The sequence below is a fragment of the Polypterus senegalus genome, chromosome 1 (assembly GCF_016835505.1).
Source record: "Polypterus senegalus isolate Bchr_013 chromosome 1, ASM1683550v1, whole genome shotgun sequence".
NCBI lineage: Eukaryota > Metazoa > Chordata > Cladistia > Polypteriformes > Polypteridae > Polypterus > Polypterus senegalus.
The window spans coordinates 127,355,838-127,375,598 of NC_053154.1; the positions used below are offsets into that span (position 1 = coordinate 127,355,838).

Consider the following 19,761-nt stretch of genomic DNA (forward strand, 5'->3'; position numbering starts at 1 on the left):
AACCGGAGCGCCCAGAGGAAACCCACGCAGACACGGGGAGAACATGCAAACTCCACACAGGGAGGACCCGGGAAGTGAACCCGGGTCTCCTAACTGCGAGGCAGCAGCGCTACCACTGCGCCACCGTGCCGCAGAACAAGAGTTACATGTCTTAAATAAGTTTTCAAATCTAGTTTTATGAATAAACATACCTTCAGTGTGAAGCTGAAATATAACACTGGTCAACAAGCATTTTGCTACTGGGAGTCTTTCACCTTTACTGTAACAGGTTTTACTTGCTGACTCCAAATCTGACTGAAAACTAATATCGGGGAAAATTCACTCCAAGCAGGATGGGTGACTACTGTTGGTTTTTGCAAAGAGAGACGGATGTGCAGTACAAGCGCAAAAGCAAGTGCCTCCAACATTTTTGGGCACACTGACTTTTATATTGAGGTAAATTGACATAAATATGCTTTAATGCGTCTGATATCATCTTCTGGTTTGTTTTCTGAATAAACACATCAAAACAATTTTGGTGGGACATAGTCCAAACTCCAGATATCATGTTGATATATTATATTGATATTTAAAAGTGTCAAAATGTCAATGATGTGTATTTCAAAAACCTGACATGCTAGCTTAATTCATTAAATTTCATATATGAAATTAGTGTAAAAAACTTAATAAAAAGCTGCTTTGAAATTCCCAGTAGCAAACAAAAAAATATTTTTTGTAGACCAGTGTAATCAAACTTTAATTTTGGTGGAATTAAAAATATAAATAAATTATACAATGAGGATGAAGAAGCACCTAGTTTATTAAATCTTTAAATTAATTTCAGGTTAGGTATCAAAAATTATGCATGTACATTAAAAAGGTTTATTAAATTAAAACATATTAATAATAATATCCCAATGGATAACAATATTGTAAAAAAAAAATAGTAATGAAAAACAACATTAATGAGAAATATATATTTTGCACCTAAGAATTCTTTTGACAATTCATCTTTGGGATTCAATGCCTCTAATAACATGATTTGATGACAACTAAATTTCCTAGTCCATATAAAAGCAGCACATTCTAAGTTAATAATTCAAATCACTATGAGCTACCCATATTATTGCAGCATGTTGTTCTGTGTAGCTGTACTACTAATGCCAATTTCAATAAAGGCTGAAGGGCATAATTGCAACTTGCAGGGAGCTGAACTTGTGCCACAATTGTCGAAGGATGGAGACATAATAATTGGAGCGATCTTTTCTCTACACAGGAAAACAGGCAACAGGGATCTTAGCTACAAAAGTAAACCAGAGCCTCTACAGTGTGAAAGGTTTGGTCAAACTGCATACTAACATTCTTAGAAAAGTGATCTCCTGATATCATATGAAAAACTACACTCTATGAATTAAATCTTTTTTTTTAATCTAGAAGGAATCTGATTGCACTTCTAATTCTAACTTCATACTCTTATTAGCTTAAATTTCAGAGAACTCCAGTTTGCACAGACTACTATCTATGCTATTGAAGAGATAAATAATAACACTGAGTTGCTGCCTAATATTTCAATAGGTTATAAAATCTATGATTCGTGTGCATCTGTACCTGTGTCAATGAGAGCAGTGATGGCACTAATGAATGAACTTTCTTATAACGACTCTTGTAAGAAGCCATTTTTTGTCCCTGCAATCATAGCAGAGTCTGGATCATCACCAACCATGGCAATTGCAAAGACAGCTGGACCATTTCAGATACCAGTGGTAAGTTATAGTGATCCTTTCAACATTCTAATAATATTACAATTGTCACCATGACACTTTTGTTTACTTATAGACTGAAAATGATTTCCTTTAAAGTTTTAATGGATGTGTCTATTTCTTGACTATTGACATTAAGAGAAGAATTGCTTTTTATAGATATTGAGGACAGAATTGCACAATATGGCAACAGTCTGTCAGCTGTAACTAGCACTACTATAACATTATGCAATCTAATGAACACGATTTAAAAGAACTTTAATTAAGTCCAATTCAAGCCAAGGCACTGTAGGCATGGCAAGGCATGGACATGAAATGCCCATTTGTTCTGATATATAGTATTAACGGCAATTAAACATTTTTAAAATGTTGGTTTAAATGGTTTTGGATAACTGATATTTTCTCTGAGCATAGATCTACTTTTAGTTACAGTGCTGTCATTTTTACAGTTACTTAGTAACACATTTTGTACTTTAAACACAGGTCAGTCATTTTGCAACATGTGCCTGTCTGAGCAACAGACATGAATTCCCTACATTTTTTAGGACTATTCCCAGCGATTTCTACCAAAGCAGAGCCTTGGCACAGCTAGTAAAGCATTTTGGATGGACTTGGGTTGGAGCAATTAGAAGTGACAATGATTATGGAAACTCTGGAATGGCCACATTCGTTCAATCTGCCCAGCAAGAGGGTGTATGTATTGAGTATTCAGAACCTTTTTTCAGAACATACACAAAGGAAAACATTTTGAGAATTATAAATATTATTAAAATGTCCACATCCAAAGTTATTGTTGCCTTCTTAGCACAAAGTGACATGTCAGTTCTCTTACAAGAGTTAGTAAAAGAGAACTTAACAGACATTCAGTGGGTAGGCAGTGAAGCATGGGTTACAGACACAAACATTGCCACAAAAGAAAACTGCCGCATTTTGGGTGGCGCACTTGGATTTGCAATTCGCAAGTCATGGATACCAGGGTTAAAGGAGTTTTTGCTAAAGATTCACCCCTCTGCAATCACAGGAAATGCTCTTTTAAAAGAATTTTGGGAAACAACATTCTGTTGTTATCTGAATGATAATATAACTGCTGATATAAAATCTGCAGGTATGAGAGTATGCACTGGAACTGAAAATTTAAATGGCATTAATAACCTTTATACAGATGTGACGGAGTTAAGAATTTCAAATAATGTCTATAAAGCAGTATATGCTATAGCACATGCATTGCACAATATGTTCACCTGTACATCCGGAGAAAATCATGAAAGCTGTGCCAAAAGTATATTCTTTGAGCCATGGAAGGTAAGGTAGCTAGCCCTTAATGTCAGCACATACACATATACACATCATGTTGCTTTCCACGCCTTCTGTTTGAGATCCATAAAAGCTGCATAAAATATATTTGCTTGTAATGTATATTACGGTCTTCTTTAATATCTCAAAATGTGTGGTTGCAAATTGTCTCATTATGAAAGTGGGGGGTAGGCATATCATTTTGATGGATTTGCACCACATTATTAAACTAATTATTAAAAAAAACAACTCACTTGTTAGATTGAGCATCTGGAATATTTTAAAGGAAAAGAAAAAAGTGCTTGAAACTGCCTGCCTGTTAAACTAAGACACCCTGACTTCATTTGTACCAGCACACTTTATATTAGGAAATTAGATCATATATAACATTTAACTTTGGGCTTTGTTCTCTGATAACAGATTACATATAAAAAGTCTTATTATGTAAACCAAATGTTTAGAGATGGCTTATAATGATTAAGTCTTTTGCGACCGTTGGATGTTGTTGTTGCATTGCAGAAGGGTATCACCAGGATCTACCTTTTATCTGAATGTTCATTGGTGGGATTGAAATATTTACTACTACTATATGAAAATGAACCTAAGTGATAACAGGAGTTGTTCTCTTAAGATTAATCAAATTTGCTACTTGGAGCCTTGCTGCTCACATAGTAGTGCGTCCACCAGTTGCTGTAAATAAAGGACATCTTTGGATTTCATTTATAGTGATGATTTGAAACATTTTTTATTTACTAAGTATTTTAGGCAAAAATATAAAAAATACAAATGATGAAAAACAGTAGACTATCAAGAAGTATTTTTATTCATTCATAATAATTTAACATAACAAATTCCTTCAATTGTCTACTATAGAGGTATAGCTTCACGGTAAATATTAGATAGATAGATAGATAGATAGATAGATAGATAGATAGATATAGTGCAGAAACTTTTAAACTATTCCTGAAACTAGACTAATAGAATATCAGAAAAGGCCTGGAAGACACCTGTAAGACAGGTGACGTATTAACAAAACAGAAAAACAAGAGTAGGTGGTTAGAAATAAGTAAAAAAAACATTTACAATAATATACAAAATTACAGGCTTTTGCCACTTTGGACCTCATTAGGCCAAATAAGGTTACTGGAAGAATTTTTGGGAGGCTGGTCCACTTTCCCACCAGTGATATTAAATTTGATAATCTTTACAATAGATAGATAGATAGATAGATAGATAGATAGATAGATAGATCCTTGGACCATTAAAATGAAAAGAGAATGTGTTGGAAGTGCCTTGTCAAAATGTTAAAATATTTAAATCACGTTGATTTGTTTTCACATTATGTTTTGTGGTGTAATTGCTTTTTTATCTGAAATATTAACTCATAACAACCATTTCTTGTCTCCTACACTTACCAAAGACAAATATTGTGAGGAACATTTTCTTATTTTAGGATTAATAAGACGCTTTTCATGAAAACTGAACTCATACTTAATTCAATTTTGAAGACTGATTATGTTTCCATTTTGAATTTTTTTTCTCATGAATAGCTTCTTCATTTTATGAAAATGGTGAAATTCAGAACTAAATATGGTGAGGAAGTATATTTTGATGAAAATGGGGATCCAGCTGCCATTTACGAACTAATTAACTGGCAGCTTAATGCCAAAGGAGAAAACGAATTTGTCACAGTCGGTTATTACGACGCAACAGTTACTTCTGGGCAGAATTTTCTTATCAATAACAACAAAATTATTTGGGCTGGTGGAAAAAGAGAGGTATGTGTAATAATTAAATATAAATTACAGTATATTTTATATATATATTTATACTGTATATATATTACATATATATAATACTTATTCGTGCAAGACTCATCAGAATTTAAACCTAAAAATTTAACATTTTAAAAAAGATAAAAAATAAAAATTCACTAGATGAAAGAAAGACACTGAATTATTAAATATATTTTTGCAGTTGCACAAATCCATCTGCAGTGAGAGTTGTGTTCTTGGCACTCGAAGAGCTATGCGGAAAGGCAAACCAGTCTGTTGTTTTGACTGCATACCATGTGCTGAAGGAGAAATGAGCAATGCTACAGGTACCATATATATAATTATTTTAAAACGTAGATGTGAATATTCTTTATCTCTAAAATCAGTTCAGTTTAGTTTACTTTTTTACATAGCACTCTTCACTGAGCAACAGCCCAGGATTTCCAGCCATCTTAATACAAAAAGCCAAATGTGTGTTTGTCTGGTATGCAAAAACCACATCTTTAAACCTATTGCCACCAATCTTTCCAGTGCCTCAGTTGTAAAGGAGAAAGCAACATTTAACTGCAAAATGTTTCCCTTTGAGGAATTTAATTTAGTGACCGCACCTGTACTTCATTCAACCCTGGGCAGCGCTGGTTACGTCTGCTATTAATGATATAAACTGCACATCATTTACATATATAAAATTGCAAATTACGTTGAACACATGATTAAACAAAGCTAATTTCAATCTGAATAACATAATATAATATCTATGAACATTTCAAACCAAAAACTACAGTAAACCAATACAGTCAACAGCATTCCCAAAGGAAATAGTTCTAGGAGGTCCACAATTGGTTTTAACAATCAAGGCTGAACTCAAAAACTGGCAAGATCACAGTTCTGATAAAATATTCCAAATGGCTTGCCCACATCCTTCTGGACATTATACAGTGTAGGTAGCCTGGGCATTCATAAGGAGATTAAATCCTTGCATCCTTGAATTCCAAATTCTCCACTGTCTCCTTGCAGCTTTCCATGGGAAGGAGTAGCATTCTGGTAGATTAACAGTAGCATTAACTGGCACAGAAGAATATCAAGACCAGACACAGAAAAAAGAAGCATTGATAACATGTTATAATGTTTGTCACACTATGGTATTTGTGGAAATGACTGATGAAGAGAGATGCAATATAAACAAAGAGTCAGCAGCTCTAATGAGGGTATGCTAGACAGCAATAATTAGTCTTCAGACTGTGAGTGATGGGGTCTACCTAATAGAAACAAAAAGGTCACTCCACAGCTTCTGGGTGCTTGTAGCTGAAAGCCTGCCTTCCCAATTGAAAAACTGGAGTATACTATATAGACAAAAACCCATACGGGCACAGGGAAAGGGTTCAAACAGAAACAGTAACTGAGATGAATTTTGAAGGAAGGACTCTGGACCGGTGTTTCAGCAGCACAAACCACTGCATCAAAACGGCATCCTTTACATTAATCGCTCACATTAAACACCCAGTACCTACATGAGCTTGGAATTACTTTAGTTGGTGTGCTGTTACAGCTCCACTGAAACAAATTTTAACCCTGCTCTGGTAGTTAAAAAAGTTATGTTGACGGTAAAAAAACATACTACATTACCAAAATAAAAAACACTGTTTATTACAATATTTTGTTTTTCTCCAAATAATATCATACAACAAATGTTTGTACTCAAATATCGATAAACAGAGGCATATTTGTCTTAGAAATTTTCAAATAGCCTATATAGAAGCAGATACAGAATGCGTATTACAAAATCCAAACAATATTACACAACACTTCATGTGTGAGTTTCTGATTAATCTACATCACTGCAGGCCTAAAATACCTATATTACATGGAAAGTACTATGGGGAACATTTGATCCCAAACGCAAATAAACATAAATAAAAAATAAACAAAGACACGAAAACTAGCGAATTCACATTGTCAGGAACGTCATATAAAAAATATGTGAAAGGCGAGGTCACTAATCGTGATAGTTTAAAAAAAAACTTGGGTCAAAGAGGAGTGGGGTCACAGAGACCCCATGGTACCACAGCACCCTTTCCTGAAAGATTAAGAAAAATGATATATCTAAACTGTGGTGGGCTGGCGTCCTACCTGGGGTTTGTTTCCTGCCTTGCGCCTTGTGTTGGCTGTGATTGCCTCCTGCAGAACCCCATGACCCTGTAGTTAGGATATAGCGGGTTGGATAATGGATGGATGGATATGTCTAAATCATTTTTCAGGCTGAAATCTGTGCTAATTTTAGAAACAATTCTTAGTGATTGTATTTATTTTTAGTGTGGAAAATTCTTTCAAAGTTGTAATCAGCAAAAACTTTAATTTCCAAGAAACAAGATACTGTGACACAGCCCATTCATATTTCCCTATTTCAGTTTACATTTTTATGTACATAACTATGTTCGTAATAACATTTTACCAGTGATATGTGTTCCCCCTTGACAAATGCATTGGATTCAAAAAGTGTCTGTACCGAAGACAGCTTTTAATAATACAACATCTGAAATTGTGTTATGCACATATGTTATGTATTTTCTAAAGTGAATCCTGTTATTTTTCATTGTCAATTACTACTGATCTATTTGCGTAATGTGAAAATCAAAGTGAAGGTCAACCTGGGCTTTAATATCCCAGAATGGAAAATTCAGTTACTCAAGTGTGTTACAGTAGAACAAAAGAAAATATTAGACATAATATAGTGATACCAGTAATGGCGCACTGCACGATAACATGCAGTGAATACACTTGACTTATAGTTTTCATACACTTTTTCTGCACTTTTAGCATTCGTTTCCTCAGAGGTTGATGTGTTTGCTGCTTCCTGAGCAGCTCTTCTTTTCTCCACCTTATTGGCCCGCTTCTTCTCTCCCTTTGTTGGCATCTTTTCGCGTTAAAATTGAATAAGTCAATGTTTGTGCTGCAATTACTTAGTACGTTTTCTTTAATTTTTCACCTAAGCTGACACTTAAGTCTTCAATCTGCCTGAAGAATGATTTAGGATATAGAGGTAAGGGAAGTGATGATGAAAGTGATAGGGATGAGAATGGTGCCCACATGCATGCGCTGCACGGCCGCCCTGCTGGCCACTGCTGAGAGTTGATTCTACAACAAAATAAAATAAAAATAAAAAGAGGAATAACCTTGGAGGTCAATCATCACCCAGAAAGCGGATAGTAGACGTCACATACTATATGTGTACCCCAAATTTCAGGTGAATAGGTCAAACAGTTTGCGAGCTACATGTGATTTAAAATCCTGGACAGACAAACAGACAGCAAAGGTAGTGTATTATATAAGAATAGTCATTAGGCTAATATCAGCAGAATATGTTGTCCTGTAATCATTACAGCCAATAAAGTCTAAGACTTCTGAGACACAATAAAAATGATGTCTATGTAGTGCTTATTTATTTTATCCATTCATTGTGCCACACATCTGAATCCAGTGTAGATCATGGCAAGACAGGTCCTATTTCTGCAGTATTAGGAGCAGCCACGAACCCACCCAGAAAAGGGCATATCAATCCATCTATTTATCTGTCTATGTCTATATATCTATATCTGTATCTATATCTACTGTATATCTGTATCTATATCTACTGTGTATATATATTTATTATAAAGGACATGAGTGGACTGGCATCCAGTCTGGCATGGATAATGGTTTCTTATCCAAAAGAGAGGCTTTTATAGTGGACAGTTCAAGGTGATGGATGGGTGTCCTGGCCAGGATAAGTGGTGCTTTCAAAGGGTTCCCCCTAGTATAGCTCTGATTGGAGTATTGACTGTACTTCTGCAGGCCAGCATGGGAGCTGTAGTCCTGATGGACAGTCCTGTAACTTGGTGCCACCAGGAGTAGCTACTGGGAGAATGCTTTCCTGTCCTAGAGAAGTTCCACCTGACCGGGAAGTGCTCCACCTCACTCAGAGGAGTTGGACTTCAGAGAGAAAGATAAAGCTCACAAGAGTAAAGAATTGTAACTATGCTAATTGTGGAAGAAAAGAAACCTGTCAGTGATGTATTACTTTAAAATAAAAAGTCCTTTGAACCTAGGACTACATGCCACAAAGTATATAGGAGTATATGTATAAATACAAATCAGTTAATATTAAAGCATAATTTATCATTCTCTGCCTAACAAGCGTCAAAGTTTTACTGTTGTCCAAGTAAAAATACACATTAATTGGCAATGATACATGTAAATGGATTTAGCAGTTTATAAATTCCACAGGGGTGGCACTGGTGGCGCAGTGGTAGCGCTGCTGCCTTGCAGTTAGGAGACCTAGGTTCGCTTCCTGCGTCTTCCCTGTGTGGAGTTTGCATGTTCTCCCCGTGTCTGCGTGGGTTTCCTCCAGGTGCTCCAGTTTCCTCCCACAGTCCAAAGACATGCAAAAAATTGTCCTTGGTGTGTGGGTGTGTATGTGCCCTGCGGTGGGCTGGCACCCTGCTTAGGGTTTGTTTCCTGCCTTGCGTCCTGTTTTGGCTGGGATTGGCTCCAGCAGACCCCCGTGACGTGTGTTCGGATTCAGCGGGGTTGGAAAATGGATGGATGGATGGACAATGGCTGACTGACTGACTAAATTCCACAGTGACTCAAAATGGTGCTTGTATAGTTATGTTTTAGTTTAAATAGCATGTGCCTCAAATGCATGAAGTAAAATGACAACAGAGAAGTGGAAAGAAAAGTAAGAGGTGAAATTTCGGTCCAAACTGACTTCTGAAATCTATATATTGAATTGACAGTTTAGTGCTCCTGGCCCCTAATGCACCATTTTGGGTCATAGTGAGCATTGGACACCCAGAGAAACATCAGTTAGTTCAAAGCCTATTGGGGACTTAGAGGGAAAATGGGTTGTCTTAGGAAGTGACTCTTTACATGAACTTAATAATCTAATTAACAGTAACTTTTTAAAATTTACTATTTCTATTTTTCCAGATTCATCTGACTGCATAAAATGTCCTATGGAATACTGGTCAAATGCAAAGAAAGATAAATGCATTTTGAAAGAAACAGAACATCTTTCTTTTGAAGAAATTCTCGGAATTCTTTTAACAGCTGTCTCACTCATGGGAGTCTGTATCACTCTAGCGACTGCCTTTATTTTTTTCCTGTACAAACATACTCCAATAGTTAAAGCTAATAACTCTGAGTTAAGCTTTCTTCTCTTATTTTCCTTAACATTATGTTTTCTTTGTTCAGTCACTTTTATTGGACGGCCATCTGACTGGTCCTGCATGTTGCGCCACACCGCTTTCGGAATTGCTTTTGTTTTGTGCATCTCATGTGTTCTGGGGAAAACAATAGTGGTGTTAATGGCCTTCAAAGCTACCCAGCCTGGAAGCATTGTTATGAAATGGTTTGGAGCATCCCAGCAGCGTTTATGTGTTTTTGTCATCACATCTCTTCAGAGTTTAATATGTTTTCTGTGGCTGCTGATTGCACCCCCATCCGCAGATAGGAATTTCAGCTACTATAGAGACAAAATTATTTTAGAATGCAATATAGGCTCTCAAACTGCATTTTATGCTGTCCTTGGTTACATTGGCCTTCTTTCTGCTCTGTGCTTCATTCTTGCTTTTCAGGCTCGTACACTACCAGACAATTTTAATGAAGCAAAGTTTATAACATTTAGCATGCTGATATTTTGTGCAGTGTGGATTACGTTCATACCAGTTTATATCAGTTCCCCTGGAAAATATATAGTAGTAGTGGAAATTTTTGCCATTTTAGCTTCTAGTTTTGGTTTGCTTTTTTGTATCTTTACACCTAAATGTTATATTATTTTATTTAAGCCACAAAGAAACACAAAAAAGTACTTAATGGGCAAAACTTGTTAATGGCTACAACTTATACATTGAAAATCTGATATTAGAGCACAATAAAGGAGTCTAAAAATATAAATATACTTGTTCATTCTTGCATAATATAAAATATGAACTGAAATAATATATTAACTGTTTAGATCAATGCTTAAATACACTTTTCCTTAATCATCTTAATAAAAATATATTATCACATATATACAGTATATTCAGAATGAATGGACAGACATATACACAGTATACCCATCAATTTTCTAAACCCATTTATCCTGAGCAGGGTAACAGTGAAGCTGGAGCCTAACCTAGCTAGCATCGGATGAAAGCCAAGCAGAAACCCTGGACAGGGTGCCAGCCCATAGCAGGGTGAACATACAAACACACACACACATACACTAGGGCCAGTTTAGCATTGCCAGTTCACCTAACCTGCATGTGTTTGGGAGGAAACCCACACAGTCATGGGGAGAACATGTAAACTCCATGCAGGGAGCAGCTGGCACTTGAACCCCAGTCTGCTTGTTGCAAGGCAGCAATACTACCCCTACGCTGTCATATATTACTATATATATAAAAAAATATTATTACAAATATGATGACAAAGATTAGGATACATTAGATAAATATTTCTTAAAGGTCAAAAAATATCAATGAATTGTTACAGGTCACATAGTGATTCAGAGATGTTGAGTGAACTGGCAGGCCTGTAGTTTAATGTTCAATGCCCTATTGAATGCACAAAACGTTCACCACATACACAATATTTACACAATTCTCCATATTTACAGGGATACAAAGGAGACCAAAAATTGTGCTTTAAGTAAACAAAAGAAGCAACACACAAACTGCTCATAAAACAAGCAAAAAAGCAAAAATCTTGATGTCTCGCTGGGGCTGCTTCCATGGGATTTGATAGCAGGTCTATCATGATGCCTCTCCCACTTGATCACCCCAAAGTATCCATCCATCCATCCATTCTCTTCCGCTTATCCGAGGTCGGGTCGCGGGGGCAGCAGCTTAAGCAGAGAGGCCCAGACTTCCCTCTCCCCGCCACTTCTTCCAGCTCTTCCGGAGAATCCCATGCTCCCAGGCCAGCCGGAGACATAGTCCCTCCAGCGTGTCCTGGGTCTTCCCCGGGCCTCCTCCCGTTGGACGTGCCCGAACACCTCACCAGGGAGGCGCCCAGGAGGCATCCTGATCAGATGCCCGAGCCACCTCATCTGACTCCTCTCGATGCGGAGGAGCAGCGGCTCTACTCTGAGCCCCTCCCGGATGACTGAGCTTCTCACCCTACCTTTAAGGGAAAGCCCAGACACCCTGCGGAGGAAACTCATTTCAGCCGCTTGTATTCGCGATCTCGTTCTTTTGGTCACTACCCATAGCTCATGACCATAGGTGAGGGTAGGAGGTAGATCGACTGGTAAATTGAGAGCTTTGCCTTACGGCTCAGCTCCTTTTTCACCACGACAGACCGATGCAGAGCCGCATCACTGCGGATGCCGCACCGATCCGCCTGTCGATCTCACGCTCCATTCTTCCCTCACTCGTGAACAAGACCCCGAGATACTTGAACTCCTCCACTTGGGGCAGGATCTCTCCCCCAACCCTGAGAGGGCACTCCACCCTTTCCGGCTGAGGACCATGCTCGGATTTGGAGGTGCTGATTCTCATCCCAGCCGCTTCACACTCAGCTGCGAACCGATCCAGAGAGAGCTGAAGATCACGGCCTGATGAAGCAAACAGGACAACATCATCTGCAAAAGCAGTGACCCAATCCTGAGTCCACCAAACCGACCCCTTCAACACCCTGGTTGCGCCTAGAAATTCTGTCCATAAAAGTTATGAACAGAATCGGTGACAAAGGGCAGCCCTGGCGGAGTCCAACTCTCACTGGAAACGGGCTCGACTTACTGCCGCAATGCGGACCAAGCTCTGACACCGTTGTACAGAGACCAACAGCTCTTATCAGGGGTCCGTACCCCATACTCCCGAGCACCCCCACAGGATTCCCGAGGGACACGGTCGAATGCCTTTCCAAGTCCACAAAACACATGTAGACCGGTCGGGCAAACTCCCATGCACCCTCCAGGACTCTGCTAAGGGTGAAGAGCTGGTCCACTGTTCGCGACCAGGACTAAAACCACACTGTTCCTCCTGAATCCGAGGTTCACTATCCGACGGACCCTCCTCTCCAGAACCCCGAATAGACTTTTCCAGGGAGGCTGAGGAGTGTGATCCCTCTATAGTTGGAACACACCCTCCGTCCCCTTTTAAAGAGGGGACCACCACCCCGGTCTGCCAATCCAGAGGCACTGTCCCGATGTCCATGCGATGTTGCAGAGACGTGTCAACCAAGACAGTCCTACAACATCCAGAGCCTTAAGGAACTCCGGCGATCTCATCCACCCCGGGCCCTGCCACCAAGGAGTTTTTGACCACCTCGGTGACTTCAGTCCCAGAGATGGGAGAGCCCACCTCAGAGTCCCCAGGCTCTGCTTCCTCATTGGAAGGCATGTTAGTGGGATTGAGGAGGTCTTCAAGTACTCCTCCCACCGACCCACAACGCCCCGAAGTCGAGGTCAGCAGCGCACCATCCCCACTATATACGGTGTTGACACTGCACTGCTTCCCTCCTGAGACGCCGGACGGTGGACCAGAATCTCCTCGAAGCCGTCCAAAGTCGCTCTCCATGGCCTCCAAACTCCTCCCATGCCCGAAGTTTTGCCTCAGCAACAACCGAAGCGCTCCGCTTGGCCTGCCGGTACCTATCAGCTGCCTCCAGAGACCCACAGGACAAAAAGTCCTATAGGACTCCTTCTTCAGCTTGACGGCATCCCTCACGCCGGTGTCCACCAACGGGTTCGGGATTGCCGCCACGACAGGCACCACCACCTTGCGGCCACAGCTCCGTCAGCCGCCTCAACAATAGAGGCACGGAACATGGCCCATTCGACTCAATGTCCCCACCTCCCTCGGGACGGGTTGAAGTTCTGCCGGAGGTGGGAGTTGAAGCTACTTCTGACAGGGGACTCTGCCAGCCGCTCCCAGCAGACCCTCACAACACGCTTGGGCCTACCAGGTCTGACCGCATCTTCCCCACCATCGAAGCCAACTCACCACCAGGTGGTGATCAGTTGACAGCTCGCCCCTCTCTTCACCCGAGTGTCCAAGACATATGGCCGCAAGTCCACACACACCACAAAGTCGATCATCGACCTGAGGCCTAGGGTGTCCTGGTGCCAAGTGCACATATGAACACCCTTATGCTTGAACATGGTGTTCGTTATGGACAATCCGTGACGAGCACAGAAGTCCAATAACAAAACACCGCCGGGTTCAGACGGGGCCATTCCTCCCAATCACGCCCTTCCAGGTCTCACTGTCATTGCCCACGTGAGCATTGAAGTCTCCCAGCAAAACGAGGGAATCCCCAGAAGGTATGCCCTCTAGCAACCCCTCCAGAGACTCCAAAAAGGGTGGATACTCCAAACTGCTGTTCGGCGCATATGCACAAACAACAGTCAGGACCCTTCCCCACCCGGCGGAGGGAGGCCACCCTCTCGCCCACCGGGTAAACCCCAATGCACAGGCTCCAGTCGGGGCAATAAGTATGCCCACACCTGCTCGGCGCCTCTCACCGGGGGCAACTCCAGAGTGGTAGAGAGTCCAGCCCCTCTCAAGGAGATTGGTTCCAGAGTCCAAGCTGTGCGTCGAGGTGAGTCCGACTATATCTAGCCGGAACCTCTCGACCTCGCGCACTAGCTCAGGCTCCTTCCCCTTCAGAGAGGTGACATTCCACGTCCCAAGAGCCAGTTTCTGTAGCCGAGGATCAGACCGCCAAGGTCCCGCCCGCCACCACCCAACTCACATTGCACCCAACCTCCTTGGCCCCTCCCATAGGTGGTGAGCCCATGGGGAGGAGGACCCACGTTACCTCTTCGGCTGTGCCCGCCGAGCCCCATGGGTGCAGGCCCGGCCACCAGGCGCTCGCCATCGAGCCCCACCTCCAGGCCTGGCTCCAGAGGGGGGCCCCGGTGACCCGTCCGGCAAGGGAAAACGTTGTCCGTAGTTTTTATTTTTCATTGGAGGTCACCCCAAAGTATGACTGAGTAATTCTTTGTGGTTTCTCCATTGCCAACCAATTCACCCTTAACTCAAAGCCAGCACTCAATCCTAAACTCAGATTTCTTTTGGCAGATTCTCTACTTTTGCTCCTGGGATACCAGACTAGAATGCCTTTTCGCAACTAATTCAGAGTGTCCCAGCACCCATAAGCTTTCTGTTGTATCTAAAGGGCTCTCAGGCAGATTGGTTGCTGTCCGTTGATTTAGAAGGGACAATTCTTTAACACTCTTTCATAATAATAGCCTCACCTCATCCTTGAGTAAAGCATTTGGCTGCTCCTGGTAACTACCACATGCTGACATCTATCAGTCAATAGAGCTTCTGACTTCTTGCCTGCTTTTAATCACCTCACTAACTCTCTTAGAAATGTACATATTCCTGTCATCTGAAGGATAGGCTTCCCTAAAGTGTCCTGAACAGCAATATGTGCTTAAACCCAGATCACAGCTCATTTGCACTTGAGTTGGCGTTACTGTCTAATGCCATTCTAGGACATTTAACGTACTGGATGAACTGTCCCGTAGCAGCCTCTGTGTTTCCACAAAGGCATGAACAAGGCCTCTTTTGCTGCCAAAGCAGCTCTCTTTCTCTCATCTGCAGGACTTCTGTTGGACTTTTGGGCTGTCTTGTGATGGTGGTGCACCAACATCAGGCAACCACTCTCAATACATACTCTACCACAATAATAAATGCAGTATATGAGTGTGTATGTGTGCTATATATATAAAATATACTGTAGATAGTAATAAAGATTGAAAAATATATGAAAGGTAATATATGAGTCTCACTACCATTATCTTTTGTTTTTCTTTTTGGGAAATTTTCAGTAAAATGCAAGTCTTCATTAATCTAACTAATTTCTCTTGCACCACAGACACATTGCTCAAAAACAAAATAATGTCTCACCTGCTTTGTCCTCTGGGGGTGATAACTGAAGAAAATAAAATTATGCATGAATAACTGAGCAATTTTAGATGAGCAAACTGTAAGACAGTGGAAAATGATTTACATTTCATTATTTATTTGACTGAACAATGCACACATTACAGTATATCTGCACAACAAATTATGTTCAAAACATAATATATTTACACATCTGTATTTGAACTGATATTTAGACATAGCAATATTTCTGTTGCATTTTCTTAAATTTTACTATTTTTATTAATTCGGTACTTAATAAAAATTGAGTTGCATGTTTCAGAATTACAGTTAAACTTTAACTGAAATATAAACCACTGAAGCAAGCCAAGCCTTCATTCTGCCATTAATTGTCATTAATGACTTTTTTTATTTTGTCAAGACACTCATTGCGAGAAGCAAAGCAGGGCATTTCTTATTTCCATTAAAAGTTTCAGGTTAATCAACTGTTTTTGAAATGATTTATGATTCGATCAGATGCCATTAAAGACCCTTCTGATATTTTGCACACAGACATATGCATACTATAAGGTACTCACTAACAGTCACTTTGAGGATTCTGCCCTTTGCATAATTTTCACTGTAATTAACATCACTCTCAAAGATTCACTCACTGTTTGATCCCTCTTTTTCAGTACAGGATCCTGGGAAGTCAAAATTCCACCAGATCATATACAAGGCAGGAGCCAGCCCACTGCAGGGCACACTCAGACGTGCACATTTCAAGAATCAAACTAATATGCATATCAAGTGCTTTTAAGCATAAACTGGAAGGAATAAAACTTCTTTTTATTGTCAAAGATTTAAAATAAAATTGGTTTGTAACTATTGCTCTGCATTACCAATCAAAATATGCAATTTAAAACACAAAATAAAACAATTAACATGCGTTTGGGAGGATGTTGTCATCATATTTGAAATACAGAGTAGAGCATGAAATTGTGCCGATGGATAAAGTCCCTTTATTGCAAAATCTCATCTTGTGGCACAGTGTAGAACAGGGAAGTACTTGAAAATTCAGAGGTGATCCTAAAGTTGGTGGGGTTTTTCTCAGTAAAAACTTTGCACTAAATAAGGGAGCAAACCCCACATAACATAGGGTTATTCATAGTTGAACCTATCTACATGGTATGGAGCAATATGCTGATTAAAAAATGACAGACAAGTACACTGATGTCATGAGGAATGATCTGTCTGCTAGTATAAGAGACCTCCTTTGCTACCAAATATCTTATAGTTTTCATATTTTGTTCTGCTTGTATCATCTAACTGATGTGGGTTAAAATGCAGACCACACACACTTTCAGTGTCAGCACCAGCTGCCATTGCTGAAACCCTGCAGAGTGCATCAATGCATTCAGGACCTTTGTCTTATATCCAAATCATCTCATCATCAGGGCAATTATTTGGATGAATCTACTATTTGTGTAATCCACCAGTGACCAATATTTGATTTCCTTAAGCCACTGCGCCTTAATCATATTGTCTTTCATTGACTGTAGTTTAACTTGCCTGGGTTGGTGGCTGCCATGCAACTTGTGCAAAATGATAACATAAGTTCTGCATTGTGATGTGCAGCCATTAACATCACTAATATTCAGATGCTTATTAACTTATTGGAGTTAATCTGCAAAAGTTATTTCAGCTTTAATTTCATATAAAATCAGTTAGCCACTGCAGGAATTACGTTGTGACCAAAGAAAATGTCTTTCATCAAAAGAATGTGTTGCTGGAAATTTACAGGATTTATAGGTTTACAGGGTAACTACTGTCGTGTATACAAATCATAGTGAAATTCTTACCTGAATATTCTAATCAACATACAATATGTCACCACTCACCAGTGTCAAGATTAATGAGCATAACCACCTTACCTCAAATAACTATTTCTTACCTTAAATAACTATCTTATCTTAAAAATGTATCCCTTCTAGACCCCAAAGAAATACTTTTTATATTGTTTTGTTAATACTTTAAAAGCTGGTCTTGCTCATTGGGCGTGAAATTTCATACTTCTCTTTTGCTTTGTTGTTTTTCTCCCCACACCTTGAGCTACATATGCTGAGTAAAGGCTTTTTTTTACTTATAATTAGCTTGCTAACTCAAGCCTGGCTTAAATTAACTAAATCATTTTAGCTTCAATTCATAGTCTCACACAAGGCACTGAGTTATCTGTTCTTACAATGTTCCTATTTAATTAACACAACCAATAAACATCTTCAAACAAGAGGAGTTCATTTACCCCATCAGCATACATTTGGATGTAAAAATATTGCTAGAGCAGCTTTAATAACACCTTCGGCAATTTTAAAACTGTATTCAATTCTTTGTCTCTCTATTCAAGAATTTCAGATTTTTAGCTTCAAAGTCTGTGCCATATCCTTTATGTCAAGATACCTTTGCTTGCTTTTCTATTAGCTTTTGTATTCCTTCTGCATTTTGCCCTGCTGTGCTTGCTTGATTCAACTTTATGAGATGCTCCATTATATATACAGTGGTGTGAAAAACTATTTGCCCCCTTCCTGATTTCTTATTCTTTTACATGTTTGTCACACAAAATGTTTCTGATCATCAAACACATTTAACCATTAGTCAAATATAACACAAGTAAACACAAAATGCATTTTTTAAATGATGGTTTTTATTATTTAGGGAGAAAAAAATCCAAACCTACATGGCCCTGTGTGAAAAAGTAATTGCCCCCTGAACCTAATAACTGGTTGGGCCACCCTTAGCAGCAATAACTGCAATCAAGCGTTTGCGATAACTTGCAATGAGTCTTTTACAGCGCTCTGGAGGAATTTTGGCCCACTCATCTTTGCAGAATTGTTGTAATTCAGCTTTATTTGAGGGTTTTCTAGCATGAACCGCCTTTTTAAGGTCATGCCATAGCATCTCAATTGGATTCAGGTCAGGACTTTGACTAGGCCACTCCAAAGTCTTCATTTTGTTTTTCTTCAGCCATTCAGAGGTGGATTTGTTGGTATGTTTTGGGTCATTGTCCTGTTGCAGCACCCAAGATCGCTTCAGCTTGAGTTGACGAACAGATGGCCAGACATTCTCCTTCAGGATTTTTTGGTAGACAGTAGAAATCATGGTTCCATCTATAACAGCAAGCCTTCCAGGTCCTGAAGCAGCAAAACAACCCCAGACCATCACACTACCACCACCATATTTTACTGTTGGTATGATGTTCTTTTCCTGAAATGCTGTGTTCCTTTTACGCCAGATGTAACGGGACATTTGCCTTCCAAAAAGTTCAACTTTTGTCTCATCAGTCCACAAGGTATTTTCCCAAAAGTCTTGGCAATCATTGAGATGTTTCTTAGCAAAATTAAAATGAGCCCTAATGCTCTTTTTGCTTAACAGTGGTTTGCGTCTTGGAAATCTGCCATGCAAGCCGTTTTTGCCCAGTCTCTTTCTTATAGTGGAGTCGTGAACACTGACCTTAATTGAGGCAAGTGATGCCTGCAGTTCTTTAGACGTTGTCCTGGGGTCTTTTGTGACCTCTCGGATGAGTCGTCTCTGTGCTCTTGGGGTAATTTTCATTGGCCGGCCACTCCTGGGAAGGTTCACCACTGTTCCATGTTTTTGCCATTTGTGGATAATGGCTCTCACTGTGGTTCGCTGGAGTCCCAAAGCTTTAGAAATGGCTTTATAACCTTTACCAGACTGATAGATCTAAATTACTTCTGTTCTCATTTGTTCCTGAATTTCTTTGGATCTTGGCATGATGTCTAGCTTTTGATGTGCTTTTGGTCTACTTCTCTGTGTCAGGCAGCTCCTATTTAAGTGATTTCTTGATTGAAACAGGTGTGGCAGTAATCAGGCCTGGGGATGGCTACGGAAATTGAACTCAGGTGTGATACACCACAGTTAGGTTATTTTTTAACAAGGGGGCAATTACTTTTTCACACAGGGCCATGTAGGTTTGGATTTTTTCTCCCTAAATAATAAAAACCATCATTTAAAAAATGCATTTTGTGTTTACTTGTGTTATTTTGACTAATGGTTAAATGTGTTTGATGATCAGAAACATTTTGTGTGACAGGAAGG

General features: G+C 39.8%; 1 protein-coding gene across 1 annotated transcript; it reads left to right on the forward strand.

Annotated features, from left to right (window-relative positions):
- The first annotated feature begins 1,139 nt into the window (after positions 1 to 1,139).
- LOC120535624 (extracellular calcium-sensing receptor-like) lies at positions 1,140 to 10,677 on the forward strand. Its single transcript, XM_039763601.1, has 6 exons — positions 1,140 to 1,315; positions 1,460 to 1,742; positions 2,223 to 3,041; positions 4,583 to 4,810; positions 5,010 to 5,133; positions 9,776 to 10,677. The coding sequence occupies exons 1-6, from the start codon at positions 1,140 to 1,142 to the stop codon at positions 10,675 to 10,677; spliced, it is 2,532 nt and encodes an 843-aa protein (XP_039619535.1).
- The last annotated feature ends 9,084 nt before the right edge of the window (positions 10,678 to 19,761 follow it).